The sequence below is a fragment of the Rattus rattus genome, chromosome 2, assembly GCF_011064425.1.
Source record: "Rattus rattus isolate New Zealand chromosome 2, Rrattus_CSIRO_v1, whole genome shotgun sequence".
Taxonomy (NCBI): domain Eukaryota; kingdom Metazoa; phylum Chordata; class Mammalia; order Rodentia; family Muridae; genus Rattus; species Rattus rattus.
The window spans coordinates 155,023,280-155,050,111 of NC_046155.1; the positions used below are offsets into that span (position 1 = coordinate 155,023,280).

The 26,832-nt window shown below is 52.6% G+C and overlaps 3 protein-coding genes and 1 long non-coding RNA gene across 11 annotated transcripts in view; 2 read left to right on the forward strand and 2 right to left on the reverse strand.

The window, feature by feature from the left end:
• The window catches only part of Mybpc2 (myosin binding protein C2), a 23,576-nt gene extending 14,593 nt beyond the window's left edge, over window positions 1–8,983 (forward strand). Inside the window, 12 exon segments of the mRNA XM_032893744.1 lie at window positions 1,079–1,238; window positions 1,331–1,435; window positions 1,817–2,005; window positions 2,584–2,718; window positions 3,765–3,932; window positions 4,068–4,156; window positions 4,580–4,775; window positions 5,189–5,328; window positions 5,511–5,670; window positions 5,756–5,892; window positions 7,098–7,284; window positions 8,862–8,983. Coding sequence (XP_032749635.1) covers window positions 1,079–1,238; window positions 1,331–1,435; window positions 1,817–2,005; window positions 2,584–2,718; window positions 3,765–3,932; window positions 4,068–4,156; window positions 4,580–4,775; window positions 5,189–5,328; window positions 5,511–5,670; window positions 5,756–5,892; window positions 7,098–7,284; window positions 8,862–8,872 — 1,677 coding nt within the window. The 3' untranslated portion in view covers window positions 8,873–8,983.
• Fam71e1 (family with sequence similarity 71 member E1) lies at window positions 8,371–14,124 on the reverse strand. 8 transcript variants are annotated; one of them, XM_032893746.1, is made up of 5 exons: window positions 13,980–14,124; window positions 13,677–13,795; window positions 13,105–13,235; window positions 10,288–10,558; window positions 9,307–9,738 (listed from the first exon to the last, which is right to left on the reverse strand). In XM_032893746.1, the coding sequence occupies exons 1-5, from the start codon at window positions 14,020–14,022 to the stop codon at window positions 9,427–9,429; spliced, it is 876 nt and encodes a 291-aa protein (XP_032749637.1). In that variant the 5' UTR covers window positions 14,023–14,124; the 3' UTR covers window positions 9,307–9,426. The 8 variants fall into 8 exon arrangements, with proteins under 8 accessions (XP_032749638.1, XP_032749643.1, XP_032749637.1 ...); XM_032893747.1 differs by lacking the exons at window positions 9,307–9,738; window positions 13,980–14,124 and adding an exon at window positions 8,371–9,300 and having other exon boundaries at window positions 10,230–10,558; window positions 13,677–13,973; XM_032893752.1 differs by lacking the exons at window positions 9,307–9,738; window positions 13,980–14,124 and adding an exon at window positions 9,192–9,300 and having other exon boundaries at window positions 13,677–13,973.
• A 133-nt stretch (window positions 14,125–14,257) lies between these two features.
• Emc10 (ER membrane protein complex subunit 10) lies at window positions 14,258–20,517 on the forward strand. The gene is made up of 7 exons (XM_032893761.1): window positions 14,258–14,457; window positions 15,713–15,785; window positions 17,276–17,385; window positions 17,985–18,089; window positions 18,316–18,497; window positions 18,592–18,685; window positions 19,645–20,517. The coding sequence occupies exons 1-7, from the start codon at window positions 14,314–14,316 to the stop codon at window positions 19,741–19,743; spliced, it is 807 nt and encodes a 268-aa protein (XP_032749652.1). The 5' UTR covers window positions 14,258–14,313; the 3' UTR covers window positions 19,744–20,517.
• Window positions 20,518–25,013: 4,496 nt separating this feature from the next.
• LOC116892208 lies at window positions 25,014–25,721 on the reverse strand. Its single transcript, XR_004386926.1, has 2 exons — window positions 25,459–25,721; window positions 25,014–25,350 (listed from the first exon to the last, which is right to left on the reverse strand). It is a non-coding gene; the product is annotated as an uncharacterized LOC116892208 (long non-coding RNA).
• Window positions 25,722–26,832: the final 1,111 nt, after the last annotated feature.

The following is a 26,832-nucleotide window of genomic DNA, read 5'->3' on the forward strand; positions in this document are numbered from 1 at the left end:
TTATCTAGTGCTATTCTTGTTTTCAGCCTCTGGTCAGTGGTCCTTTGCTTGGCTCTGTGGCCGATGTGGTACGGAGTACATTCTGGAACAAGATGCTTAACTCACAATGGCAGGGACACACTGAGAGGAAGGGGCTGGGGTTCCAATATCCTCTTCAATGGCACCCCCATCAATGGCTAGATGTTCTCTTGCTAGGCCCCATCACTTTTTGCTGTTTGTTCCTTGAGACAGGGTTTTACTGTGTAGTCCTGGAAGTTCTAGAACTCACTGTATAGACCAGGCAGGCCTCAAATTTACAGAGATCCACCAGCCTCTGCCTCCTGAGTGCTGGGATTAAAGGCACATGTCACCACCACCCAACTTCAGGTCCTATCATCCCAGTAATGAGATGAACTGGGACAAGCCCTCAGGACATAGGTCTTTGGGTAGCATTGATCCAAACTGTAGCAACACTGAGGTCTTCTGGAACATGGACAATGGCTCCATGTTTATCCACTCCCCCTCAGCTCACTAAAGGGGTCACCCTCATCAGATAAAGCCCTGGCTCTGTGCCTTCTTCCTCTGGGGGAGGTGACACAAGATTACACGGTAGCTTCCCAAGATGGCTGGGACCAAGATGTGTGTGTGTGTGTGTGTGTGTGTGTGTGTGTGACAGAGAGCAGGAGCTGTGGGAATGTGAGGTCTCTTTTAGCTAAGAGCGTCCAATATGCTTCTTGGAAGAAGTGATAACTTCCATCTGGCCATGGGAGGTGGGGACAGAAGGAATAGGCGTTCAGATCAACTTTGGCAACATAGAAGTCCCATGGTAGTCTAGATTACAAGAGACCCCGTCTTAGAGAGGGGGTGGGGGAGTGTGTGCCAGGCTGTGTGTACACAGATAAACTGTGACTCTTGGGAACAAGACATGAGTCTAGTGAAGGTGGATGTGTGGTGGACAAGGGTGTGGAGGAGGAAAGTCGGTGAGTCCAGAACTCACATGCATGTGGCCTTAAAGAAGCCACTGAAAGATTTCGAGGCATTGAGGCAGGCATGGTCTGGGCAAGTGATGCAAGCCTGGCTGCTGGGTGGCTGTGTCCAGGTGTTCACAGTCTCAGAAGGCAGGACACGAATTGAGCAGAAGCCAGACTGCAGCAGCTTTGTGATCGAGAGTGCGGAACGGTCAGATGAGGGCCGTTACACCATCAAAGTCACTAATCCTGTGGGCGAGGACGTGGCCTCCATTTTCCTGCGAGTTGTGGGTAAGCAGGGGGTCAAGGGGATGATTCGTGAGGTGACTCACTGCTGCCTCCAAGGTTGCCTCTGACTCTCATTGTCCGTCACCCCCACCTAGATGTTCCTGACCCTCCAGAGGCTGTCCGTGTCACCTCAGTTGGAGAAGACTGGGCCATTCTGGTCTGGGAGCCACCCAAGTATGATGGAGGACAGCCAGTAACTGGTTAGCATCCATGTACCCTGTGACTTCCATGTTCCCTTGCACCTGACCCTGCCTCCTGAGTTTAATCCTACCAGGGAGTAAAGGCATGAGGCACCATTGCCTGTCTCCTTGTCACTTATTTATCCTATTCGTCTTTCCCCAGTGACTTGGAGACAAGTCTCACTTTGGTCTCATAGCCTGGGGATTTTTGTGAACCCTGGCTTCTTTTTTTTTTTTTTGACCCCTGGCTTCTCGATTCCCAAAGCCATGTATGATGGCCCCAGATAGCTCTGAGATGCTGAGAGTTAATCAGATGGGGGTCATGTGATCCTTCCTGTGTGATCCTTCTCAACTGTGACTCTAGACCTGACCCCCAAAACCCTTCTGCTTGGGGAACCACAGGGTACTTGATGGAGCGGAAGAAGAAAGGCTCCCACCGCTGGATGAAGCTCAACTTTGAGGTCTTCACTGACACAACCTACGAGTCGACAAAGATGATCGAGGGTGTCCTCTATGAGATGCGAGTCTTTGCTGTCAACGCCATTGGTGTCTCACAGCCCAGCATGAACACCAAGCCCTTCATGCCCATTGGTATAATGGTTGCTCCGTCCCCACCTGCTCTCTCCACCCATTCTGCCCTACATTCATCTCCAATGTCATGCCTGGCCTTTGACCCACAGAGCTTGGAACTCATGTGTGTGTGTGTGTGTGTGTGTGTGTGTGTGTGTGTGTGTGTGTGTGTGTGTTACTGCAGATAGAACCCAGAACCTTGCATAAAACTCCAGCCTCTCACTGAGGGATTCTAGACATGGGCTCTGCAGCACTGGTTTTATTTTTGTTTTGTTTTGTGGGGTTTTTTTTTTTTTTTTTTGTCTTTTTGAAACAGGTTCTGTATAGTATTAGCTGGCCTTGAACTGGATATGTAGACCAAGCTGTTTTGAACTCTCAGAGTTCACCTGCTTCTGCCTGTCCAGTTCTAGTAGTAAAGGTGTGCACCACCACAATAGCTTTGTTTTTGTGTTGGCTGCTATTTTAATCTCCTTCATGCCCTTTCTTGCTCGCTGACCTTTGGCCCACCACTGTGATACCACATCTCGTCTCTGACCCCTGTCTTTTCCGACCGCTGGTCCTTCATTGGCTCCTGGCCTTCTCTCTTTGGATCCCTGCAGCCCCCACGAGTGCACCACAGCACCTCACAGTGGAGGATGTGACGGACACCACCACTACACTCAAGTGGCGGCCTCCAGATCGGATTGGCGCTGGCGGCATTGACGGCTACCTCGTGGAGTACTGCCTGGAGGGCTGTGAGTGGAGCTTGGCCCTACCTTGAGGCAGGGAGTGGGTTTGGGAGTTGCACGGGCTGGCATGGTGCCTGGGGTAGGCTGGATCCCTCAGGCTGGTGTGCCCTCCCTCCCTCTGTCCATCTCTATGCAGAAATGGCTCATGTCTGTTCCGCCCTCTTACATCTTCCTCTACCTCCTTCTCCCTCTCTTCTTCCCTCCCTTCCTTCCTCTTAATGTTTCCAAGCATCTGTCACCTCCACTGTCCTCATCTCCACCTCTGCTGCACCCCCCACAAACACACTCCTAATCCCACTCAAACATTTGCATATTCATGTGCAACACTCACACATATTCATGAAGCACAGTGGCATGGACTCACATTAGTACACACATACTGCTGAAAGCCATGCACTTGCAAATATTCACTTAGCACCCCCATGTATATGCATACCCATGTGCACATGCACACACACACACACACACCCTGTCATGGGAGTTCGCAGCCCTGGCTGCAGAGGGTCTTCCATGATTATTCGGCAGTCAGACCACCACACTGACTGTCCAGCCTTACCTGTAGTCAAGCAGCTCTAACCCCAGTCCACCCTGCCTGTGCGGTCTTGGCTTCTATGATTCAGCACCTTTCAAGACTTAGAACTGTGACCACCGCATCAGACCACATAGGGAAGAGATAATATTGCCCCCATTAGCTGCTTCTTGCCCCCATCTCTTCCCAGCATTCCTTTCTTCATTTCCCAGCTGGCTGACATCCTACCCTCCTACCTCTGCCATTCTTGCACCATTTTATGCCCGAGGTGTGTGACTTCAAATAGCTTGACTTACTTTGGCCCCTAGATTCCTTGTCCTTGAAATGGGGGTTGCAGTGTTGAGGCAGGCGTGCTGCCTTTGATGTGATGGGGTGGTCCTCCATGCCATCCTCACGCATGCATGACTTGGCTGTTGCCACTGATGCAGGTGTTCACTCACTGAGGTGGGGCCATTTACTGGGGAGAGGGGCAGTACAAAGGCCCTGAGGAAGGCCTAGGTCAACATGTGACTCCTTTCTCCAGCTGAGGAATGGGTCTCAGCTAATAAGGAACCAGTGGAACGGTGTGGCTTCACTGTCAAGGATCTCCCAACTGGAGCCAGGATTCTCTTCCGGGTTGTTGGGGTCAACATTGCGGGGCGCAGTGAACCAGCCACCCTCCTTCAGCCGGTCACTATCAGGGAGATTGTTGGTGAGTGACACTCAGTCCCTGACTCAGCCCTCCTGAAGCTCTACTCAGTGTCCTTCAATTAGGGTCCCCCAGATGATGTCATCTCCATCTAGTGGTTTCCAGCCCAACATGAACACCCTCTGTTCACACCCTCAGAGCAACCCAAGATCCGCCTCCCCCGCCATCTGCGTCAGACTTACATCCGAAAGGTTGGGGAAGCCCTCAACCTCGTCATCCCCTTCCAGGTACTTGAGCTGGGACTAGTGTTGGGCTGGAGTTGGGGTTATCAATGGGGCCCAGCGGGGGTTAAGGTAGGGTTGGATCTGGGACCAGGGTCAAGGCCAAGTTTGGGGCTGGAGTTGGGGCTACAGATAGGGTCAGAGCTGAAGCTGGGGGCAGGACCATGGACAGGGTCAGATTCAGGGCCAGTACCACTGTTTGTGTTAGGATCAGAGCCAGGGTCAGGGCTGGGGTCAGGGTCAGGGCTGGGATCAAAGTGGAGGTCAGAGATAGAGTTGGAGTCAAACAGAGCCAAGGCCAGAGTTTGGTGGGGATCAGGGCCTGCACTAGGGTCAAGTACAAGTCCAGGAAGTTGTCAGGCCCAGGGGTAGTGATATAGGTAGGTCTTAGGCCTTTGGAGCCCACTCACCCTTTATTCCCTCCCCCAGGGCAAGCCCCGGCCTCAGGTGGTGTGGACCAAGGGTGGGGCTCCCTTGGATACCTCCCGTGTGAATGTGCGGACTAGTGATTTCGACACAGTGTTCTTCGTGCGCCAGGCGGCCCGCTCTGACTCCGGAGAGTATGAGCTGAGTGTGCAGATTGAGAACATGAAGGACACTGCCACCATCCGTATCCGGGTCGTGGGTGCGAGGCTGGAGCCCCCGGGGGGATGGGATGTTTGAAAGGGGAAGGGTGAAAGATGGGACAGAGGAAGGGGCTCAGTTGTTCCTGTGCTTGCCTAACGTACATGGGACCTTAGGGTCCATCCCAGCATTTGATAAATAATGTGATGGTGTATGCCTATTTTCTCAGCACTCAGGGGGTAGCAGTAGGAAGATCAGTTTAATCCTGGGATATACAATGGGTTTGAGATCATCCTGGGCTACTGTCAAAAAGAACAAATCTGGAAAGGAAGGGAGGGGCAAAGCCAGGCACTAGGCCCCTCAGATGGTAACCAGGCACTAGGCCCCTCAGATGGTAACCAGGCACTAGGCCCCTCAGAAGGTAACCAGGCATTAGGCCCCTCAGATGGTGTGTAACCCCAACTCTCCTTCCAGAGAAGGCAGGGCCAGCAGAGAATGTGATGGTGAAGGAGGTGTGGGGCACGAATGCACTGGTGGAGTGGCAGCCGCCCAAGGACGACGGGAACAGTGAGATCACAGGCTACTTTGTCCAGAAGGCTGACAAAAAGACCATGGTGAGGGAACAGAGAGGCCTTAGGTGCCTGGGGACTGCTTGCTGGTGGCCTTGACAGAGCAGAGAGCTGAGCTTTCTATTTCACAGCTGGGGAACTGAGGCTAGGAGCCTGGATGACTCTGGGTCTGTACCCATGTCCTCCACACACCTGCCTTCCCTGGCCCCTCCTTGTCCCTGCTCCAGGAGTGGTTCAATGTCTACGAGCACAATCGCCACACCAGCTGTACGGTGTCTGACCTCATTGTGGGTAATGAGTACTACTTCCGTGTCTTCAGCGAGAACATCTGTGGCCTCAGTGACTCGCCAGGTGTCTCCAAGAACACAGCTCGGATCCTCAAGACAGGTACAGGGTCAGCTGCAACTCCTGGCTGTGGCCCCTGGCTGGTGTTGGGGTGTGATTCACCTAATGGGTGTCTCTCATTCTCTAGGAATCACCTTAAAACCCATGGAATACAAAGAGCATGATTTCCGGACAGCCCCTAAGTTCCTGACCCCCCTGATGGACCGGGTAGTGGTGGCAGGATATGCCGCAGCTCTCAACTGTGCGGTCAGAGGCCACCCTAAGGTGCCAGGGTGGGGTCTGGAGAAGTCCTCAGCAGCACATGGCCCCAGACCCACCACACCAGCAGTTCCTCCCTACATTCACCTCAGGCAGAGGCCAAGTTCTGAACTTCCTGCCTCATGAGGACCAGGCACAGCTCATCCATGAAGCTCATCTTTCCTGCCCAGTTTGCAGACAGTGTGCTTCCCTGAGAAATGTCGGAGGGCGGGAGGGGCACATCTATACCTGTATACCCTGGGGTTTTCCTGAGCTACCCAGACAGGATTCCATTTTTCGTTTCTTTAAAAATATCCTAAAAAATTGTGTCTCTATGTAAACTTTGTGTGTGCAGTACTCCAGTAAGGCCAGAAGAGAGCATTGGATTCCCCGGTGATTAAATTATAGGCAGTTGTGAGCTGCCCCCGCGTGGGTGCTGAGAACTGAACCCACATCCTCTGGGAAGCAGCAAGCACTTTTAACTGCTGGGTCATTTTCTCCAGGCCCCCATCTGTTTTTTCTTTTTAAAGAATGTAGGTTCTTGTAGTCTAGGATGGCCTTGAACTCAGATCCTTCTGCCTCCTTCCCTGCGTGCTGGGATCTAGTGCACCACCAGGCCTGGGTACACTCACTCACCCACTCACTCACTCACTCACTCAGAAACCCATCCACCATGTCATTTAACTCTATGACAATCTATTCATTTTTTCTCAGCTCATTCATTTGATGAATCACATGATTCATTCCACAAATATTTTCCTGAACTTCATTTGTGCATCACAAATGGGACAGAGAAGTTCCTTTGTGTTGGAGGAAGGAGGATATTGCTCTCAAGCCTCACAGATGGTCTAAAACCGTGAATGGTGATAAGCATGAGAGAGACATATACAGGCAGGTCTGAGACAGTGAGAGAGATGTCCTGGTCAGGACAGAGCTGGCAAGGGAAGGATGGGGCAGGCAGGAACTGCAGGCTGGAAGAGGGAACAGACTGTCCCAGGTCTTGGGTAGGACCCATCATCTGGTGTGTCCCAGAAATAGCAGTGCCTGGAGCATAGGCGAGGAAAGGTGGGAGGTGATGAGAGAGTAATGGTGGCCAACTGGGGTCCATGCTGCATAATCTTTATTCTGAGAACAAGAAGTCCTGTCTCCCCTGTGTGCCCAGGCAGGGAGTGGCATGGCTTCTCTCCAGGACCTCTCTCTAAATCGACTTCCTCTCTGGTTTCTTTCCCTAGCCGAAGGTGGTGTGGATGAAGAACAAGATGGAGATCCACGAAGATCCCAAATTCCTCATAACCAACTACCAGGGCATCCTGACCCTGAACATTCGCCGACCTTCACCCTTCGATGCAGGGACCTATTCCTGCCGTGCCTTCAATGAACTTGGGGAGGCCCTGGCTGAATGCAAACTGGATGTCCGAGGTGAGGAGGGAATGGTCCCACGCTGACTGACCCTAACCCCTGGCAAACCTACCCAGATGCCCCAGGCAAGAAGGTCATGCAGAATTCTGCCAGGCTGGAGAGCACAGGTCCTAGCTCATGCCTCACCTGCAACCCCTCCACTGCCAAGCCACCTCCTGTCCTTTGTCCCTGGAATCAAAGTTGAGATGACTTTCTCCTACTCCTCAGACTCCCCTGCCATCACCACAGTCTCTCCAGCCTGGAATTCACTGTCTTGTGTCTCAGCCCTGTCTCTAACTCCAGCCTCCCATTGTCATCTTGGCATCCTTTGCTGTTGGTGCGACCACAGTGCCCACATTTATCCCCACTCTTGGCCTCTGGCACATGATGAACCATCCTCCAAGAAAACTCTTCGTCTCCTTTGCTGGATTCAGTCCACAGACATTGCTGAAGGAGGCAGATCAGTTCTCCCAGAGTATGCATTAGCATGCCCCTGCTTGATCGGGAGACACTTGACGATGCTGATGTCCCTTGTCCTGTGACAGCTTAGCAGATAGGGACTTCAGCCCCTCAGGGAGGGTTCTGGGAGCCCCCGCCAGGTCCACTGGCTGCATTCTGGATTCAGGCTGATCCACCATATATTCTGTGGTCTTCTTTATGGGTGACTAAGTCAGCTCAGATGTATCCCCATGGCAGATTCCTGCTTACCTCTGATACCTGGTAGTTTCTCAGAACATCCCCATTTGGGATTTAAAATGACTTTAAACTGTCTGGGGTTGGTGCACATCTGTCATTCCAGTACCTATGAATGCTCAAGATGAGCTAAGAGATATGAGTTTGAAGCCAACCTATGCTACAGCGTGAATGCTAAGTCAGCCCGAGTTACATAGTATGATCTTGTCAGAACATTCTAAAATGAAAAAACAAGGGCTGGAGAGATGACTTGGCGATTAAGAGCACTGACTGCTCTTCCAGAGGTCCTGAGTTCAGTTCCCAGGACTCCATGATGGCTCACAACCATCTGTAGCACCAGTTCCAGGGGCTCCAAAGCCCCCTTATGGCCACATGCACATGGTGCACATAAACACAAGCAGGCAAACACACACATAAAATAACTGATTAGATTTTAAAACAAAAGGTCAGGCATGGCAAAGTACAACCAACGTAGCCCTAGTTTTTGGTGTTGGAAGCATCAACAGCCTCAACTACATGGAACGCTGGATGCCACGAGACCCCTTCTCATTCTGTGAGTCTGGAGAGGTGGCTTGTGGGGACAGAGTTTATCTAGCACAAAGCCTGGGCTCCATCCCCAGCACACTGTCAACCAGCTATAGCGATGGATGACCGTCATCCCAGCATTGAGGAGGTGGGAACAGGGGGATCGGGAGTTCAAGGACATCCTCAGCTACATATTTGAGTTCAAAGCTAGCTGGGGCTACATGCAGTGCTGGCGAGGGAGAGAGAGGTGACCATGACTGCATTGGTGTTTGCTGATCCCTAGATGGGAACTCTCTTGCTCCCTCTGCTGGGGGATTTTGGGTAGAGACATGGTGTAGCCTATCTCACCCCTCCTCACCCACCTCTCATTTCTCCTGCAGTGCCACAGTGACAGCTCATCACCTGTTAAGTCATCAGAACCTGGACACCAGTTCTGGAACCCTTGGGATGACAGTCATCTTTCTAGAATGATCATTGTGATAAAGTACTGTTGCTCAAATTATCATGTGTCCATTCTTCCAGAGTCTGTAGTTCCTGTCTCCTTGTGGGTGGGGTTATTCAAACTCTTGGGGTAAAGGACAGACACCTCCACAAGGCAGCCTTAAAGATCAGATCTCATTGAGGGAACTGCATGCCATGGCATTTACAGGAGTAAAAGGTGAAGCTCACGTCCTGTGGCCTGAGCTCTTGAAAATTACCTACATCGAGGAGGAGACAGGCCGGTCACCACCCACATTGGTACAGCTGTTATTTTAGCTATCTGGAAGGCTGAGGCAGAGGTAGAGAGGCCAGAGACATCTTGGGCAATTAAATGATATCCTGCATTAAAAGTAAAAGAGAGAACTTGGGGACTCAGTGGTAGAGTCCCTGTCTAGACCTCATAGTGAGGGGATGGGGTGTGGCTTAGTGGTAGAGTGATTCCTTAGAATGTGGAGGCTCTGGATTTCACCTCCAGCAGAGGGAAAAGAAGGGAAACCAATTGAAAAACCCTTGCAACCACTGCACAAAAGGCATAGAAAGATGGGGAAGACCTGAAGGCAGCCTGTTGCCTTTCTTGGTGATTGTGACATAAAGAACCAGGGTTTGGGTATTAGTTCTTAAGAGCCTGATCTTTATTAAGTTTAAAAATCCATCTCTCTGGCTCTGAGCTGAGCTGGCTTGATTTCTGGTCCTTTGGTGATCTGGAAGGATCTTGGCTGAATCAGAGCCCCAGAGTTCTGAGACCTGCGGGTCGAGTCTGGCCTCTGTGGCATGAAACTAAGGAGAGTGTACATCTGAGAGCCTGACCAGCATGGGGGTCTGAGTCTGAGATAGGTGGGCCCGTGGATGTCTTGGGAAGAGGCCTCACCTGCCACAACTGTCCTCTCCTGTTCCTTTTCCAGGGAATGGCCATGTATATATGGCCAGGCGGAGCCCACCCCTTCAGTGAGTAGGCTTCTCTCCCTAGAACCCACTTGGTGTCAAACAGAGGCTGGGAGGGGGCTGTGTGCTCTCTTTTAGGGCACCTGGGCTAGCGATACCAGCCACATGGTCCCTAGTCTGCTGCAGACACTATAACCTTCTCCTTACAACCCCTAAGAAGACGGAAAAAGGGAGGAGTTCCTCTCTCCTTAGGCCTAGAGATCTAGGACGGGTTTTCATTCCTCAGACCCAGGGGCCCAGGCTCCAACCCTCCTCCCTGAAACCCTGGTATCCAGGATCCAGCCTTCCTCCCTCAGACCCAGGGGTCCAGGCCCCAGCAGGCCTACCTGGTCCCTTTCCATCCTTCCTGGCCCAACATCCCTGGGCTCGAGGTCCCGCCCTCACCTCCGGGGGCTGCAACTGCCCCTCCTCGACCTCATCCTCATCCTCAGACTCCTCAGGCACAGTGTCCTCATGTGTGAAGGGCACTGCGCAGGTGGGCGAGTGGAATCGCAGGCGGTAGAGCAGCCGCACCCAGCGTCCGAACTCGCAGTCACGGGTCTCTGGCGGAGCGCGCAGTTGCAAGTAAAAGGCGCGGCCAGTTCGGAACTTAACCTTGAGCTGCTGGCGGCTCACGTCATGAACAAAAAGCTGCACGAATTGCAAGGGAAACAGCCTAAGAGAGAAAGGGCAGCTCAGTCATGGCCTTGTGTTTCTTATCCCATTGCCATCCATTGCAGGCTCCCACTACTGGATGGACTGTGTGATGCTTAGAGTGGCCAGCTACGGACCCCTGCCTCAACCTCCTCTTGCATCCTGGTCCTGTCCTTTCAGATTCCTCGAAGCTATACCTTCCAGTTGTACTTCGAATCCCTATATCTCTATCTGAGCCCCATGCTTAGTTTGGTCCAATCAAAGTCAAGGCTGGGTCCTCATCATGGACTCCTCTGTTTGGGGGAAGGGGACAGAAGGGTCTCTCCTGGCCTGTTTATAATATTGATCGCTCTACGTGACAGTTCTCCATCTGTCCTGTTGACTTCACCAGTGGCTGATGTGAGCTCCTTGGATTCTGAACTCTGGGTTGATTCTGCTGTTTTCCCTGATATGGTTAACCACTGGAAGGATGCTCATAAAATATTTGAATAAATGTATTGCTCACACTTTCAGCTAGATTTAAGGTCCAACAAAGGAAAGGAAGATACAGTCCAGACAGAGCAACCTGGCTCAGGCCACACAGAGGGTGTGGAAACAAAGCCTGTGTTCATAACTCTGGGGTTTGTTAGCTACAGCAAGGAAGGGATCACCACATCCTCCTCTGGCCTGGTTCTACTGCTTTAGAGGAATGGTTGTGTCCAACCTCTTCATTCCTGTGCACACAAATACATATAACACATGCCTTCTGCTTCATGGTGTCCCTTGGTGGACAATGGATTTCCCTTAAATGTAACAGCTCTCGCGGTGACATTTACACACTGCTCATACGTGCCAGGTGCTTCATGAGCCATAGAGAGGAAGAGCTGTCCTGTCACCCTGTATTCCAGATGAGGAGACTAACCACAGTGCAGACAGGATTGATCCTAAGCTCTGGGATCAAGAATGTTCCAGCCACAGGGTAGTCAAGTTGACTTAGCCTGGTTCCAGGAGGAGCCTGGAGTAGAGTTGGGGCTGATCGTCAACAGGGTTTGTTTTTTGACAATGATTCAGTAGCCCAGGCTGGCTTAGAACCAGTTGTGTCACTAAGCCTGGCCCTGAACTTCTGATCCTCCTGTCTCCTGTCCTCTCCTGTTCCTTTTCCAGGGAATGGCCATGTATATATGGCCAGGCGGAGCCCACCCCTTCAGTGAGTAGGCCTCTCTCCCTAGAACCCACTTGGTGTCAAACAGCGGCTGGGAGGGGGCTGTGTGCTCTCTTTTAGGGCACCTGGGCTAGCGATACCAGCCACACGGTCCCTAGTCTGCTGCAGACACTATAACCTTCTCCTTACAACCCCTAAGAAGACGGAAAAAGGGAGGAGTTCCTCTCTCCTTAGGTCTGGGATTGCAGTTTCCTACGTTTTGTACCACTCTGTTAGGTGGAGACAGGCAAAGCAGGGTCCGAGAGACCCCAAGCTTGCATTTAATATTCAAAGCCTGTAGTTGGAAACTATGTATCTTACCAGGGCAGAAAACTGAGTAATGTGTTCTCTTAGGTAAGGAGATAATTGGATGAATTCAGGTATTTTTTTTCTTTCACCTCCCCACCACACCCCCCTTTCTTTTTTTTTAAGACAAAGCCTCATATAGTCTTGGGTAACTGGAATTTGTATTTCAGGCTGCCTCTCAAGTGCTGTGATTAAACATGTGGTCCACTGTGTCCAGCTAAATCCTTCTATTCTTTCCTTCCTCCCTTCCCTTCTTGCATGTGGTGGTCACAGGTTAGTGACTTGCATGTGCATGTGCACTTGCATGTGCTGGTCACATGTGGTGGTCACAGGTTAATGCTAAGGGTCTTCCTTCCTCTATCATTCTCCCACCTCATTTTTGGAGAGTTTTCACTTAACCTGGGGCCCAATGACTGGAGAGACTGGCTGGCTAGCAAGCTCCAAGCCTATCTCTGTCTCTCCCAACACTGGGATTTCCGTGGTTCTTGGCTTTTTAATATGGCTGGGATGACAAGCCTGTACCACTAGGCCTGGCCCTTTTCTATTTTCTCCCTGTCTTTTATGAACTGAGATAGGATGAGAAAGGATTCAGGTCTCCACAAATACCAGAGTGTGTACATGTAGCTACAAGTGTGTAAATGTTTCCTGTTTGCAGCTGAAATGGGACAAGGCCTAGGCTGGGGAAAGGGATGTTCTGTGTGGGGTTTGTACTTGGTGGTATTGATTTTCACAAGTTTTCAATGAGAGGGGCAGAGCAGAGCAGTGGACTGTAAGGAGCCTCAGGTTCTAGTCCTGACTCTGTGAGACCCTGAGCCATGGACCCAGTCTTTGAGCCTTACTTTATCTCTCTGGGACAGAGTAGTAGTTGGAAAGCAGAAAGCATTGTGTAAACAGTCACCATCCTGACCCTGTGATGTCACCGAGGACTGTCCTCCCTCATCTTGTCTGACTTCTGACCTCTGTGAAGTGCCCTGTCATTTTTCTTAGTGGAGAAGTCTGGTGGTGCACTTGGTCCCCGGAGCCTAGGTGGCAAAATGTCGACAGGGAGGTTGGAGGAAGTTGGGACTTGGAGGGGCAGTCACCCGAGGAGCTGCAGGTGTCCATTCTCCTTGTCAGGGCCGGCTAGCAGCAGCAGGTCTGGCAGCTCCAGGGCAGGGCTAGAGGCTGCCACCCCCATGGTGACCTTGTTGGCGACTTCTCCAAACCGGGTCACCTGGGGCCAGAGGTTAGAGGCACGATAGATGGAGAACAGAACTCAACAGGGATCTGATGGGTGTTGGGAATCTCGACAGAGTGAAAGGTCGTGAACTAGTGGAGACGAGGTTAGGAGCTGGGAATGTGGCTCAGTATATAAGCACATGCCTAGAATCCCCCAGTGAGGGGCTGCACTAAGGGGTAGAGCCCCTGCCTAATTTGAGTGAAGCTCTGGGTAACACCCACATTACCACTAAAAAGAAAAAAGAGAGTTGTGGGCTAGAGATGTTAGGATCAAAGGACAAGAACCATATGTGTGTACAGTCAAGGAAACTGAGACAAACTGAAGCCACAAAAAGCCCAGCGGGCTCAGAGATTATGTGGAACACTTGGAGTTCCAAAGAGTGATAAATGACTGGGGCTCCGTACATCAACGGGTTGGAGGTCCGGGGCTCCACACCTGCACGAAGTTGCTCTCAAAGATGGGAAAGTCGCGCAGTTGGTCGAACTCGCCGCTCAGGAGGTGGCGCTGGAGTCGCCCAGGGCGGCACGGGGCGTAGGCTTGAGCCAAGGGGCGGTCTGCAGGGGCGAAGGGTTGGCATCCACTCCAGGATGCCAGGTACCTGTACTCTGACCGGGGGCGCACGCGGGGCAACGGCCTCCGCATTGCCGGCCCCATGCCTTCCCCGGCTCCCTCACTAGGGCCAACCCCTCCAGGCAGAACTCCTTTTGTCACCTTCCATCCCCTCCGAACTAGTCTCACCTGCTCTGCCGGGAGCCGGCTTAAGATCTCGTCCGCCCTTCATCGCCACGCCCCGGCCCTGGGTAGTAGGAACGCCGGGTGAAGCCTGGGACAGACAGATAAAGGGTGGGGCCTAGAGCTTGTGACTTTACAATAGGTGGCCCAGCGTTCCTTGACGTCATGAACGTCACCTCTCTCCGAGGCTGTGTCACCGGGGACGTGAACCCTAGAGACCCGGATGGAGAAATGGCCGTCCTAACTGCGGGAGCAGGCGAACAAGCGCTAGTGCGCAGGCGCGGCATGCGGCGCAGGCGCACGAGCCTCAGAATGAGCTCTGTGTTTCCTAGGGTGCTGTATGGCGCTTGGCTCTTCCCAGCGCTTCGGTATGGTGGCCGCGGGTGCCGGCGTGACCCAGCTGCTAGTGCTCTTGTTGATGGTAGCCGCGGCTCCTAGCAGAGCCAGAGGCAGCGGCTGCCGGGTCGGAGCCGCCGCGCGCGGGGTGAGTGCTAGTGGCCGGGGCGGGGCAGCCTCCTGTGGGTGCTAGGTGGCCTTCATCATGAATATTCATGAAAGGATGTGGTTTGCTTGGAACTTGGGCTGCATGGCTTGGTGGTGCTAGCTAGCCTTTCATCTCAGTGCTCCGGAGGCTGAGGCTGGAGGATCAAGGAGTTTAAGGCTAACTTGGGCTGCTTGAGATCGTCTCAAAAATACAAAAATGGGGGTGTGATAGTGCACGCTTTCAATACTTCTATTCAGGTGGCAGAGGCAGGTGGATATCTGAGTTCCAGGCCAGCCTAGTACAAAGGGAGTTCTAGGCCAGACAGGGCTACATAGTGAGACCCTAACTCAATAAGTAAATAATAAAGATATGGTAGGGCAGGGAAGCAGTGCCGTTGTGCAATGGGTGGAGTCATGTTCCTGAATATGCATGAGGAAGCCAGGTGCTGTAGGATGCCTGGGTAGGAGAAGCTTTAAATTAAGACATCTAAGGCATAGCCCTGGGCGTGGGGTGCAATCCTGACAACCTAGGTGTGCAAGGTCACCCTGGGCTACTTAAGGCCCTGTTTCAAAAAACCCAAAAATGGGGTGCTGGAGAAATGGGGCCAAGAGAACTGACCGCTTTTCTGGAGTACCTGCGTTCGATTTCTAGCACCCATCTGGAGGCTCACAACTGCCTGTTAACTTCCGTTCCTGGGTATTGGACATTGTGTCCAATACCCAGGAACTTGCAAACATCTGTGCACAAAATTAAAAAAAGAAAAACCACAAAAAATTAAGTTGTTGTTGGTGCTTATCTGTAATCCCAAGCACTCAGTAGACGTAGGCAGGAGAGAAGTGGAATTCTTGACAATGTGAATGGTCGGGGTATGAACACGTGCCAAGGAAGCCAGTGCCTGTGAATTCATGAATGGGGAGCAGAGTGTGGTGGTGCTTGCCTGTATTAGCACTAGGTGGTGGAGGTGCAAGAATTGTGGATTAGAGGCTAACTTGGGCTTTGCAGTGAGACTCTCAAAAATAAACAAAAAGATAATGACCTGGGCATTGGACGGGAGAGTAACAGCTTATAGGGTTTTCTTTGTGCTATGGAAATCAACGACATGAATATTCATGAACCCAGGGAAAGCCCTTGTGATTGGATGTGAGCATGAAGCTAAGGCTTGTCCTTCAGCCTGTCATTCTGTCCTGGGGTCAGTGGATTCTGCCCTGTCCAGAGCTCGAGTGGTTCTTACTTGGAGTCCTTGTCTCTCCTGCAGGTGGGGGCTGATGGCCGTGAAGCTGAGGGCTGTGGCACTGTGGCATTGCTGCTGGAGCATTCATTTGAGATTGGTGAGATCAGTGGGTCTTCAACCTTGTGGCTTCAAGGGTTCAAGGGTTTAATGCATACCCAAGGGTATGAAAATTATAAATATACACCTATACCTATATATGCATACATATACGTGTATATACATACCACATGTACATACACACATGTATGCATATGTAAATGTACATATGTGTACATGTGCACAGCATACATGTGCATGTGTGATGGCTAAAGGAAGTATTTTATGCCAGGTAGCCGTCTTGGTACCCTCTAGCCACTTGTCACTGATTCTAGTGCCTGGAAGATAGGTTTTTAGTGACTCCCACACAGAATGTACAGCTGTGACCATCTTCTTATGATATGGGGTAATTGGGCTTTTTTGGCTTTTAGAACTTGCTTACACAGATGCCCAAAGATTGTTTAACTTGTCAGGACAGAACAGTTTTTGCCTGCTCGTATAGATATTGAAGGTCTTCTTGCGGTTTTCACCTTTAAAATTTTATTTTCTTCCACAATTCCAGTTAGATCATAGTAGGGGAGTCATATCAGGAACTTCAAACATCTGGTTACATCACATCCATGGTCCAGAGCAGAGAGAATTAATGCACACATGCGTGCTTATGCTCAGCCTAGGGTTAGGGCCCAAACCTAGGGAATGGCACCACCCACAGTGGGTGGGCCTTCCTACCTCAGTGAATGTGATCTAGACATTTACCTGCAGATATGCCTGCAGCCCAGCCTGATCTAGACATCCCTCTGGTGATTCTAGATTGTGTCAGGTTGGCAATTGAAGCTAGCCATCAGGGCCCCCGACTACTCATGTAGCCAGCTGTCAATCTTGACAGGATCTCCCTCCATAATGTGTACTATTGCTAACTTGTATTTAATTTATTTTATACAAATGAAATTTATAGAAATGAAATTTCTTTTATAGAAGTTAAATAAAGTTAGCCTCACATATTCACATCTGGGTGCATACACGTGTGTGTCTATGTGCACACACACATATACATATGTGCACAGGAATATATATATATATATATATCTGTGTGTATATAATTATTTCCTTCTTGCCTCCAGACCTGTAGGAGCAACCCCAGACCCAGTCAGCTGAAGAAGGATGTCAGAACAGACTTCTCTAGCCTCTGACCTGTCTCTTGCCTCCTCCATTCCCACAGATAGCCCTAGTTAGTCTTGTGAGGCAGTGGTGGAAGCATTGGCCCAGTTTGCTGCAGAAGCTGCCTGGGGCAGTACCACAAGACCCCCCTCTTTCAGGGAAGGCTGAGCTGGGCCAGCCCCAACGTCAGCCTGACTGAAGAGGGTGTGAGCTTTGCTGTCAGACTGGCCCTTAGCTTTGTTCACAGCTCCTTAATAGAGTCAGGCACTGTGACAGCTGGGCCTGGGGCAGTGCAGTACCTAACAGGAAACAGGTAGGTGAAGAAGCCTCCTGTCACCGATATGGGGCAGGCCACACTGTAGGCGATTGTAAACAAGCCCAGTCCCTCCACAGGTGATGGCGCCAACTTCCAGAAGCGTGGCTCTCTGCTCTGGAACCAGCAGGACGGCACCTTGTCGGCGACACAGCGACAGCTCAGCGAGGAAGAGCGGGGCCGACTCCGGGTGAGGCCTGTGCAGCTGAGTGGGCTTGGCGCCTAGCTTAGGCAGCCTTCCCCACGAGAGAGCCCAGAACAGCTGCCATCGACAGCAGGCTCCTTTCAAGTGTCAGCCTTGTCTGGAGTGGGCTCTGTCTGTGTTCCCACCAGAAGCTGCCATGCTGCAGTTTTACTTCTGCCCAGTGTGAGGGTATCAGGGAAATTGGCTGTAGTGGCAAATCCAGTGCCTGGATGCCTTCTGTGTGCAGAAAGGCAGCAAGAAGCCTGTCTGCCTCTCTGCTTGCTCTCAGCTGCCCACATAGACAACTATTTGTAGCATCTGGGTCTAGTGTGTTTAGTGTGGGGATCAGGTGTGGCTGGATCCAGGCACAGGAGTGCTGGATGCACACTGATGTGCTGATGCCCTAGGTGGCTTCTCCTCTGGGGTAAGGCAGCTTAGCTGTTTTAGCCTCACTTGGTAGAGAGGCCAACCCTATGGAAAGAGTTCTGGGCTGGTTCTTGTTAGCCAGGGGTTGTGGGAGGTGCTGCAAGGACAAGGCTAGGGGAGCATTCTGACCAGCATGGTGGGCTGGCACTCCAGTTCATGGGACCCTGTATAACCTGCAGGATGTGGCTGCTGTCAATGGCCTCTACAGGGTTCGGGTCCCAAGGCGGCCTGGGACACTTGATGGTTCAGAAGCTGGTGGCCACGTGTCTTCCTTTGTCCCAGCGGTAAGTCACTGACATCCTCATTCCTGCTTGCCTCAGTGTCCCCAGCCTTCTGGAGCCCTTCCTGTGGGGCCCCGAGGAACTGTTTAGTTTGAACCGCTGCGTGGGTGATGGTCCAAGGGACCTGGAGATGGAGATGGGGTTCTGGAGAGTACTTGTGCATTTGTGGGGGAGCACAGCAGAGCCCGGTAGCTCTGTGACTACCCTCACCCCACCCCGTCTTCCACAGTGTTCCCTGGTCGAGTCACATCTCTCGGACCAGCTGACCTTGCATGTGGATGTGGCTGGCAACGTGGTAGGCCTGTCGGTGGTAGTGTACCCCGGGGGCTGCCGGGGCTCCGAGGTGGAAGATGAGGACCTGGAGCTGTTCAATACATCTGTTCAGCTGCGGCCTCCAGGCACCGCTCCAGGGTGAGAGCTGGAGGGAGACCAGGGCGACTGGCTGCCTCTGACGCTCAGGTACTGGGGCTCTGCCCCTCACCGTGCCCCTTCCCTCCATGTTTAGTCCCGAGACGGCGGCCTTCATTGAGCGGCTGGAGATGGAGCAGGCCCAGAAGGCCAAGAATCCTCAGGAACAGAAGTCTTTCTTTGCCAAATACGTGAGTGTGGCTTGATGACCCCTGACGTGGCCTGTGGGAGGCTGAGGGCTGTGAACCCCACCTAGTTGTCCAGGGCTAAGTAGCTCTAGCGTCTGGGCTGGGTTGGGAGTGCAGGTGCAGGCATCCCAGGCCTTCTGGGAGCAGAGCGGGGTGGAAGGTAGCTGGGTGTGGACAGGAAAGCTGTGGGCACGCGTGCAGGAGGGCCAGGAGGAAGGGGCAGCCCCGTACTCTGAGAAGTGAGGGGTTGAATAGCCTGAACCCATGGGGCCTGGGCCTGGAAGTCCCGGAGTAGGTGCAGGGATGCAGGTGGAGGTGTGGAGGAACCCGGAGGGCAGCCTGACAGCCTGAGGTGTCTGTAATGGCCAGGCTTCCTGAGTGGGGCTGGGATGTGCAGGGGGGACCCTTTTGAGGAGCTGGCTACACGTAGTCCTCCAGCCCTTGAGGCTGGAGACTTGTGCCAGCCCCAATAAGGTAAGCTGGGCAAGGCCAGCAGGGCTCAAGGGAGAGGTAGGAGGGTGTTGAGGCTGTAGACACTGAGCCAAGCCCTTTCCCCTAGGGGCCTCAGAAGCCCCCCCATTTCAGGAACTGAGGTCTGGCAAACCTCAGCCCTTGCGTCTCTGCACTTACCTGAGGCTGGTCCTTCCCATGGCTGGGCTGCTGACCTGCCTCCCTCCCTCCTCAGTGGCACCTCATCCTGGGGGGGGCCGTGTTGCTCACAGCCCTGCGTCCTGCTGCCCCAGGGCCTGCGCCAGCGCCAACGGAGGCCTAAGTGAGGACCCAGTCCCCTGCCCGCCTTGCCCTCTGCCCGTGCCCTCCTGTCCCTCCTGTCCCCTGCCCTGGCCCTGCCTGTAGTGACTAGGGGACCCAGCCCCTCCCCTCTGTGGCCCTGGCCCTGGGCCAGCCTCATCACTTACCTCTGTTCCTCTTTGCCTGTCTCTGTCCGTCTGTCTTGCCTGCAGTGGATGTACATCATTCCAGTCGTGCTGTTCCTCATGATGTCGGGAGCGCCGGACGCCGGGGGCCAGGGCGGTGGTGGGGGTGGGGGCAGCAGCCGGTGAGCAGCTGTGGCACCTAGAGCCCCTCAGAGCCTCTTGTCCTTGGCCAGCCCTAGAAGGACTCTATCTCCCTGTTGCATGAATATGGAAGGCTGTCCCTTCCCATGAGCCCTCTGGCCTTCTTGTAAGTCCCTCATTCTCTCCCTGAGCCTCTCTCTCTGTTCCTGTTGACTGAGAGTTGGGTGTAGCTCCCTGTAGCCAGCTCACTGGCTTCCCTGGGCACTGCAGCTGTGTCCCACCATGTGGTACTGTGTCCCTCTCTCTGCTAACCGCCTGTCCCACTCCACTCCACCGTACACTTTGGGAACTTGCCGAGCTCTCTCCAGCCTCTGTGCCTTTGCCCTGCAGCCCTGTTCACCCTCACTGTCACACTCAGGCTCTTTGCCAAGGATATGTGGCCCAGAGGCCTCTGCTGTTAGTGGCTGGGTCTGCCTCCAGCCCACTCTTCATGTGGCATGCCATGCTGTGCTCTGCCCCCCCCCCCCGGTGCCCCAGAATACCATGGTGACTTTCACCACTATCCTTTCGGTCTCTGGATGTCCCGGCCTGGATCCATCACCAGGAGAGGACTGTGGGCCTCCATGTTAGTCTGTCTTCTGTGAATGCACACTCTAGTGACTTGTGTGCAGGTTTTGAGAGCCAGTTTTGCACTAGCTGCTCGACAGCTGCTGGCATGGCCGTGCTCTTGCACATGCACGGCCGTGGGCATGGGGATTGCTGTGCAGCCTCAGCTATGCTGTGGCTGTTGATTAAACCATCCCCTAAACAGCCACAGTTCACCTTGCTTCCTGCCTTCTGTGCTTGTAAGTGGTCCCAGGTTGCTGCGGTCGTTCGTCCAGTGTATGTTGGGATGGCTTCTTAGAGCATGTTACAAAGGGATGCCCAGGGAGATCCAGGTTCCTGTGAGCAAGGACGCCTTCCGCACTGTAGGAGGAGGCTGGTTCCTGACTCCTGACCTTTGTTCATCCCCTCCCAGCACATCAACGCCGCTGGCACAGCACTGCACAGGCTCGTTTAACATCCCTCATCCTCACACGAAGATTGTGTTGGTGCATTTGGTATTAGTTGGAATTCCAGCATTCCAGTTGCTGCCTGGAAGTAGCCATGAAGTAGTGACTTTAAGGCTAGCCTGAGCTACATAGCAAGACCCTGTCTTAAGGAACCAATGGGGTTTAATGCTTGTCTCCCATGCATGAAGCTGTGGGTTCTACCCCCAGCAGTGCATAAGCCACCTGGGCGTGGTGGCAACACTTAGGCTCAACTCTCATGGAGTAGAGGTCGGAGGATCAGAAATTCATGGTATTGTTTGGTGATACAGCAAGTTTGAGGCTATCCTGAGCTATGTAAGACTCTTGCCTCAAAACAAAGAAGAAAACCAAAACCAAGGCTGTCCTTGGCACTTGGGACCTGCCTGTGAGGCCAGTTTCCATAGTCTAATGACTGTGGCGTGACCTGGAGTTTCAGTCACATCTGTGTGTGGAGATGCAGCATCTGACAGAAGCTGCTCAGGGGAGGAAGGACAGGTTAGGCTCATGGGTTCAGAGGGTGTGGCTCACCCCTGTGGGGTTGGCCTGACCAGCCTGCCTAGGTTATGCAAGCCAAATTGTAATGGAGGCTGCTCATGTTGGGGTAGACAGGAAGCCGAGGGAAACAGTCTGGGTCAGGCAGCACCTTTAAAGGCCCACCCCTTCAGGTCTGCTTTCTGGGTTCCATAGTTTCTCAGAACAGCAGCAGCTCTAGTCCCATGAAAGGGTCCTGAGGCCTCCCCAGCAGGCCATCCTCGGGTATGAGCTCTGCAGTTAGGTGGCCAGGAAAGTGCAGATGTCACCCATCTCACCTGTTCAGCAGCTGGGAACCCCAGGCAGGCTGGCTACCTCAGCACCAGCTCACAGTGGACATTCCCTCGTGATGCCCCTTCTGGAGCCTCTCTGCCCTCAACATCCCCTGGCGATGTGGCTGCTGACACCCCTACATGCCACAGTGTGACACATAGCCTTTGTCCCAGGGGTTTGGCTAATTTTTCAACCCCTTGCTATTCATGAAAGTTGACTCTTCTGTGGTGAGCAGGGGATGACAACCACAGAGGCTGGGCCTTGTGTTTCCACTGCGTGCTGCCCTCTTTCTTGATTCCTACAGAGACCCAGACTGACACTTTTTCTGGAAGGTTTACTATGCTGATCTGAGCCCTTGGTTAATTTTGGGTGCCACCTTCAGGGCTGGGGTGTGGCCTGGTGGTTAGATGCTTGCCTACTATGTGTAAGGAAGGCTCTGAGTTCCGTTTCCAGTACTGCCCAAACACTGCAGTATATATAAAGAACTAAACCAAGCAGAAACTAAAACAGCTTAATGGGTAAATGCACTCATGAAGCAAACAGGTTGCCCTCAAAGCTTGAGAAAGACGGTAAAGGTGAATGTCTATAGGTTGTCAGGCAAGTGAGGCCTGGGGTGTGGCTCAGGCAGAGTGCTTGCCCACTACCCATTACCCAGGAGGCCCTGGGTTCAAACAAAAGCATATACTGAGATTCTGTGTCACCCCAGCTAGCTAAGACACATCCTGGCGAGGCTGTATGTGACGTTGAACTCACACACTGCTGGTGGGAGTGCAAACTGCCCAGCCTCTGTGGATGTCTGTACAAAGGGTCTCAAGAAATTGGCAATAAGTATTCCACACTAGCTAGGTTTGACCCGCCTCTGCCACCTGAAGTCCTGGCAGTCAGATTCCACAGAGGAGCTCCCACACTGATGACTGCAGAACATGGGACCTCCCTCTGTGCCCGGTGACAGAAGTGGGTGAGAGGAGCAAATGCACACAGCAGAGTTGTTTCCAGCCAAAAAGAATGAATGAAGCCTTCTTTACAGAAAATGGATGCAACTAGGTAATCACGTCCTTGACTGAAGCCTGGCTGAGACACTTGTGTGGCCTCTCATTTTGGGGAGATGTGCTCTCATGCAGCGCCTATGTTTGGGGCTGCTGGGACAGCAGGTGAAGGTGTCACTAAGCCTGATGACCTGAGTTCAGGCCAGATCCGTATGGTGCAGGTAGATAACTGACTTCCTCAAGCTGCCCTCTGGCCTTACGTGCAGGTCACGGCAAGTGTGCGAAGGATAATTTAAGAATGTGGACATGTTTTGGAAGACCGTCTTGCCTGCAGTCACCTGCAGAGCCATCTCCACATCTTAGTGGGTGGAGCTATGGCGACTGTACCTGGCGGCTTTCCCTCCGCTTCAGGCTGTTTCCAGTGCTGCTGTGTTCCCTCTGCTGACTCCGTCAGGCTCCCTGCGCCCCGTCCCAGCTAAACTAATTCTTGTTGCTGCCTGGAGAGCTCGGTGTCCAGGGTGTCTGGGGATGTGGATGCAGTAGCTCCATATAAAGCCTTCTAGTCTCTCTGCCCCCTGCCACCTCCTGGGAGGCAGTTGCTGTCTGCACAGACAGCAGCAGCGGTCCCCGCAGGGTGTTTTGTGAAAGCCTGTAGCTTACTTTGTTTGCAGCCAATCGTGGTGAGTCTCTGGGTCTGCTTGGCTGGTGCTGCAGGAGTCCCGTGCACCTGCATTGTTTTCTTACCACTGTACCTGCAGGACGCTTGCCCAGACAATTTGCTGAGTGAGATCTGAGCTTGCATGTGCTCATATGCACACTCACTCATGCTGCCCATTCCTACGATACCAGCAGCCTTGCTTCCCTGTCCCTAGGTCCTCCAGACTGCAGCCTCATCTGCCTCCCAGCTCCCTGCACAGTGGCTTCTATATTGTTTTAGAAATGGTGTCACTGGCCCAGCCTCAGGACAGGGCCCTGCTCTGCACCAGACCCCACTCCACTATTTCCTCCCTAAAGGCTGCTGTGGAGGTAACCGCTGTGGCAAGACACCGGGAGCTTCATGCACTCCCTCCTGGACCTTCAGTCTAGCTGTCTCCCTGGCCTTCCCACCCATGGCATCTTCCACCCACCTTCCACCCCATCTTGGGCTTCTTCCACCAAAACCGACCTCATTGTTGCCTTCTCATGGTTTCTAGCATCCACAGGACAAAGTCCCAGCCCACCTCACCGTGGCGTGGCATTTGATGCCCATAATTAGTGCGTCAGGCACCCCCATCCCTCTGCCACAGCCCCTTTGTCTACCCCAGCTTGCGGCCTCAGGCATAAGATGAAGGGTAGCTCAGGGGTTGGACTACCCCACATTCCTTGTCCTGTGCATAGACACCCTTCTCTGTTCCCCAGAAAGCTTCCCCTTCCTGGTTTCCAGCCTCAGGCTGGCCCTTAGCCTGTCCTTAGCTACTTTAATATTGTATGTGACTCTGCTGCCCATTGTAGCTCCTGAAATTCTGGAGGCTTCTTACCCTTGGAAACATTCTGACAAGGACCGGAGCTGTTCTTAGGCTTCTAGCTGTCTCCTCCACTGTCCTGGCTAGACACATCTGGAAGCAGGGAACCTCAGTTGAGACAGTGCTTGCTTTTTCTTTTTTTCCTCTTTCTTTCTTTTTTCTTTTTCTTTTTCTTCTTTTTTTTTTTGAGACTGGGTTTTTCAGTGTATTTCTGCCTGTCCTGAAACTCACTCTGTAAACCATGCTGGCCTCCAATTCAAAAATCCTCCTGCCTCTGCTTCCCAAGTGTGGGAATTAAAGCCTGCATCACCACTGCCCAGCTGTATTTTCTTAGTGATTGATGTGGGGGTGCCCAGCCCACTGTGGGTGGTTCAGTTTCTAGGCTGGTGGTCCTGGGTTCTATAAGAAAGCAGGCTGAGCAAGCCATGATGAGCAATTAGTAAGGAGCACCCTCCATGGCCTCTCCATCAGCCCCTGCCTCCAGGTTCCTGCCCTGTTTGAGTTCCTGTCCTGACTTCCTTCCTGACTTCGTAGTGGCAGACTATGAAGTTGAAATGTAAGCGAGAAAACCCTTTCCTCTTCAACTTGCTGTTGATTATGGGGTTTCAATACGGTGATAGAAACCCTAACTGAAACACACACAGTGGCTTGTACCTACCTTCCGTCTTGTGTCGTGTTTGCATAATCAAGACCCATTCTGTTCTAACCCCCGGTACACGTGGGCCCACTCCCTGGAATGTGGACACTCATCGTTGAGTGACTCAGTGTGAATGGGTGTAAGACCATAGTCAGAATCTGAAGCCAGGCTTGATGGCACAGAATGTAATCCCAGCACTGAGAAGTCGGAGCAGGAGGATCAGGTTCAAGGTCATCCTTGGCTACATAGGGAGTTCAAGGTCAACCTGGGCAGCATGAGACCCTGTCTCAGACAAACAAACACTTGCTGTGAATGGTACTGTGTTAGGAATAAAAACGTTTATTTCTACAGAATTTTCCACAGCTCCCCTCACCCCAACTGTTCTTTACTGGGAACAGTTTGCAGTGCCTTAGACAGCTGGGTTGCAGTTCCACTCTGAGCTAGCAGGTGGCGACAGAGTCCCACTAGCTCCTTTCCAAACACACGGGGCGGATGCTGGGCAGTGTTGGTCCTTCAGGCAAGTCAGTCCTAAGAAGCCTCTGTCCTAGCAGCTGCTGGTCTCCAGTGTCCTGCAGGTGTTGTACAGATGTTTTCATCTGGAAAACAAGTCATCTGAGATCTTCCATTGCTGACGCCTGAAGAACATAGAGGGCCTGGCAGGGGACAGAGCAGTCTCATCAGCCTCCATCAGTCTCACAGGAGTCCCAGAGCCCATCGCTGGCCAGTTCGGGATTACATGCAGTGCTGGCCTTGCCACTCACCGCTGTGTCTGGAGGCAGCTCTCTTCCCTCTCTCGGAGCTCATCCTTTGCTTCCTGCTCCCAGGTCTCATTCCTCCAGGCAGTGTCCAGTATCCAGGACAAACAGAAAAAAAGAGTGTCACAAAGCCCCTGCCACACCTGGACTCGGACTTACTGGCCATGCTTCAGGATCAGCCTCCTGCCATGACTTTTTGTGGCCGCTGGTGACCCACCTCCCTCTTGGGGCCTGAGGATCTCAGCACCAGGGCAGGGGGCAGGGAGAGCAGAAGAGGAGCCCACTTAGAGGTCCTTGGCATTAAAAACTGGGGAGAAGGAGGGTGCAGAGGAGAGAGGGAATAAACAGGAAGAGGAAGGAAGTGAGGTCAAAGGTCAGAGGAGGGAAGAAAAACAGGAAGAGAGATGGGAGATTGGTTTATTGGCGAAGCGTTTGTTATGCAGGCAGGAAGATCCAAGTTTGAATCCCAGTACCCACACTGCAGCTGGCACAGTGGCAGGCGTCTGCAAGTAACCCCAGTGCTGGGAATTCCCAGGGCTTTCTGGCTGGCCAGACTCACCAAATCAGCAGGTCCCAAGTTCACTGAAAGACCTTGTCTCGAAAATTAAGGTGGAAAACTAGAGAGGGCACCAGATGTTGACCTCCTAGCTCCACATATGTCCTCATAGGTGAGCACACCATATGCATACATGCACATACAAGCTAAGCAAGTTTTAAATGGGTTACACCTAGGGTTGACCTCTGTCCTGCACCACACACACACACACCACACACACACACACCTTGAGAGGATGGGGAGACAGTGCAAGAAAGAGTGACAGGAAGGCCAGAAGGAATACCATAGGAGTGTGAGGGACAGAGGAGAGCACGGTGAGGGACACCCAGAAAGGGAGTGAGAAGGAAGCAGAGTGTGTGTGTGTGTGTGTGTGTGTGTGTGTGTGTGTGTGTGTGAGAGAGAGAGAGAGAGAGAGGTGGGGGGAGATCAGCACCATGGATCAGAGTAGATATGAGGGGAGGAGAGACAGAATAGCAGAGACAAGAAAGAGGGCTTGAATGGTCAAGGGAGATAAACAGCAGGGACGCTAAGGGAGACGAGGCAGCTTCTAAGTTTCAGTGAGGAAAGACAAAACATCAGGGGAGGGGGTGATGTTACAGCACTGGTAGCAGAGTCTGGGTTGTAAAGAAAATGGAGGAAGAAAGAGAATAGTGATGGGGAACAGAAGATTCCAGAAAGAACAGTGAGAACATGAGAGCAAGGACAGAAAACAAACAGGGCAGAGAGCCCAGGAAGGGGGAATGGGCAGCCCAGGGAGGAGAAGGAAGTAGGGATAGAGAAGAGAGCAAGGAAGACGGGCAGGTGGAGAGGGTGGGGGATCAAAG

Coding starts and splice junctions, on each gene's coding strand:
- Fam71e1 (XM_032893745.1), bottom strand. CDS start 13,895: ATGGGGCCGGCAATGCGGAGGCCGTTGCCCCGCGTGCGCCCCCGGTCA. Junction 10,559..13,104: donor GGACACCTGCAGCTCCTCGG/GTGACTGCCCCT, acceptor TTTCTCTCTTAG/GCTGTTTCCCTTGCAATTCG. Junction 9,739..10,287: donor GGCAGTTGCAGCCCCCGGAG/GTGAGGGCGGGA, acceptor CACTCTCCTTAG/TTTCATGCCACAGAGGCCAG.
- Emc10 (XM_032893761.1), top strand. CDS start 14,314: ATGGCGCTTGGCTCTTCCCAGCGCTTCGGTATGGTGGCCGCGGGTGCC. Junction 17,386..17,984: donor AAGAGCGGGGCCGACTCCGG/GTGAGGCCTGTG, acceptor TATAACCTGCAG/GATGTGGCTGCTGTCAATGG. Junction 18,090..18,315: donor TGTCTTCCTTTGTCCCAGCG/GTAAGTCACTGA, acceptor CGTCTTCCACAG/TGTTCCCTGGTCGAGTCACA.